We start from the raw sequence: 2,692 nt of genomic DNA on the forward strand, positions 1-2,692 counted from the left end.
GTCTCCTGAAAGGCTTCCTAGATACACCCCTGAACACGTGCGAGCTCATCTGGAAAGCTGCCTAGATGCAGCCAGAACACCCTGAGTGCGCCTGATCTCGTCTGAAAAGCTGCCTAAATTTATTTTTAACTCTACCAAAGTTGAAGGATTATATACAAAAGACAGGCCACATTGGCCAGATTCAACTGAGGGAAGTACCTTAGGGCCACCAGGAGGGGGCACATTCTCCTGGGGTTTCTGGAGTTTCTGGGGCTCTCTAGACTGAGGTGGAGGTGAGGCAGGAGGAAGAGGCGTTTTTGGGGCCTTTGAACCGTTCGACCTTCTGCAGCGGCAGAAGAAGAAACAGGGTCACCTTGGCACCTGTGTGGGTGATCCCTGAGGTCAGGAAGCGCTTGGATGTAAAGAAACATGGTCTTACAGCAGAAGAACCCTTTTTAAAGAATCCTTTTTGCTAAGATTAGCAGCAGACCGGTTATAAGAAACCACGTCACTGTAGCCCCAAATGCTTAGCCTGCTGACCAGGATTCCTAACATCAGGTGCTCCTCCTCCCTGTGTGGTTACTGCCTCTGAAAACCCCCTGGCCGGTCAGCTGGGCTCAGTTCCCAGTCCATGGCGTGTGACAGCAGCAGTGGTCCCTGCAGGCTTGGCTTTTGAGACTCAGGCCTGTTCCGGCTTCCACGTGAGAGCTTGACTCTGAGGAAGTGAAAGGACACTGGCCCCTCACGGGTGAGTGGGCTAGTGAGGTGCTCACCTTCACGGGAGGACAAACGTGCGTGCTCCCTGGCCCCCCACATCTCCTGTGGACACTGGCTCACGGGCTCAGCTTTCCTGGCCACGTCATTCGACACCTGTTTCGCCAGACTTCAGTGCGTGTGACCTGAAGCTGACGGCTGATTTATTAGGACGGGCTGGCAGTCGCCGGGGCCGGAAGGCTGGCAGCTTGTCTGGCTGCCCTTGTGCCGTCTGAGAATGTCCTGACAGAAGCTGTTGGCAGCTTGGCATGCTCCCCCATGGCACTTTACCGAACCCTACTCCTTGGCTTGGTCGCCTCACCAGCCCACCCGGCCCATCCTCCTGCCTGACGGGCGGGCTGGCTCTGTGGATACCTGAGGTGCAGTCCAGGGGCCACAGTGCGTGGACTTTTCCCTGGGTGCAGACCCGAGCCAGTTCCAAGTCACACTGTCTGGGATCCAGTTGAGCTGCGCACCCCATGGTTTCCTGTGGTGGTTGTTATGAGTCGCTTGCGACTCAGCGACCCTATGTACAAGAGCCCTAACCCTGCTCTATCGTGTGCCGACCTTACTGTATCCGACACACTCACTCCCACCGCTGGCCTGTTGATCTGGAGCGTGGAGGGCCTTGAACTCAGAGGGGGCTTTTGCTTTTAGGCGAGGTGTTGAGAAGTTAACTTGTCAAGCTCCGACGTACACAGACACATCAGTGCCCAGGGTGTTGGGCTTTACTGGGTTCTCTGCTGGTGGGAACCACGTGGACTGTTCAGTACCGAGGGCAAGGGTGGAGACGGGCAGTGGTCTGTAAAATGTGGGAGATGACCGCAGATTGAGCCCCCCAGTCTTACCTGGCTTTCTTTTACAGGCTTGTCCACGGATTGTGAGCACCTGAAGTCGGTCAGCCCAGGAAGCCCGGCGCTCTTGGTGGCCCGTCATCCACTGAAGACATGTCTGTCACCTATGACGATTCCGTGGGCGTGGAAGTGTCCAGCGACAGCTTCTGGGAGGTACTGCCATGCACTGCTGGCTGGAGGCGGGGTGGGGGGGGCTGGGCATGCCTGTGTTACGGTTGTGGGGGCCAAGGCTGAGGATATGAGACGATGTCCCCCAAACTAGCCAGATGCTCGCGGTCAGATCTGGACCCAATGGACTCAGGCCCGTGGGTTTGGCCCCTGCAGGGGTGCCGTGGCCCTCTGGGGTGCGGGAGGGCGTTGGTTAGAAATCTCGCCCAGGCAGCCTTTGCCCAGCTCCTGTCCGTCCGGAAATGACGAGACGTCCTGTGACTCGGTTAGTGTGGCCCAAGAGCTGCTTTATTTCTGGGTTTGGAATAGCAGCGGGCCTGATGCGATGCCGTGGTGGGCAGCCTGACGAGCAGTTCCAGGGGCGACTGGACTCAGCTGGCCGAGGGACCCCCGGCCCGTCCGGGTCTGCACAGGGTCCCTCCCCCGGTGGGTTCCGGTTGGCTCTGGAAGTCCCTCTGGCCGAGTCCCATTCCTCTGCCAGCTGGCCACCCAAAGGACAGCCAAGTTCCACGTGGAGGAGCGCTGGGTTCCCTGGCACTTGGCTGAGCAGCAAGGGCACCCGGATTGAGCTGAGGTCTGGCCTCGCCCCCTGGAATGTCCCCTGCTCTGTGACCTTGGGCTGGTCGCTGCACTGACCTCCGTCCACAAGGAGGGTTAACTCTGCCTCTCAGGGAGATGAAGTAGGGTGTGGACGTGAGCTCTTTGAGGGGCTGCACAGGAGAGGGGCCCAGTGGTAGATGGTCGGGGCGGTGGCCTGTGGTGGACGGTCGGGGCGGTGGCCTGTGGTGGACGGTCGGGGCGGTGGCCTGTGGTGGACGGTCGCGGTGGTGGCCTGTGGTAGATGGTCGGGGCGGTGGCCTGTGGTGGACGGTCGGGGCGGTGGCCTGTGGTGGACGGTCGGGGCGGTGGCCTGTGGTGGACGGTCGGGGCGGTGGCCT

General features: G+C 59.8%; 1 protein-coding gene across 3 annotated transcripts in view; it reads left to right on the top strand.

The window, feature by feature from the left end:
• The first annotated feature begins 1,670 nt into the window (after positions 1 to 1,670).
• The window catches only part of PACSIN2 (protein kinase C and casein kinase substrate in neurons 2), a 22,218-nt gene continuing 21,196 nt past the window's right edge, over positions 1,671 to 2,692 (top strand). For 2 of the 3 annotated variants that reach the window (XM_006890051.1, XM_006890052.1), the window contains exon 1: positions 1,680 to 1,739. In XM_006890051.1, coding sequence (XP_006890113.1) covers positions 1,680 to 1,739 — 60 coding nt within the window. Of the gene's footprint in view, positions 1,740 to 2,692 lie in introns of all 3 variants that reach the window. The other variant, XM_006890050.1, reaches the window with a different exon arrangement.

Source organism: Elephantulus edwardii, unplaced genomic scaffold, assembly GCF_000299155.1.
Source record: "Elephantulus edwardii isolate Elephantulus edwardi_28Jun2011 unplaced genomic scaffold, EleEdw1.0 scaffold00086, whole genome shotgun sequence".
Lineage (NCBI taxonomy): Eukaryota > Metazoa > Chordata > Mammalia > Macroscelidea > Macroscelididae > Elephantulus > Elephantulus edwardii.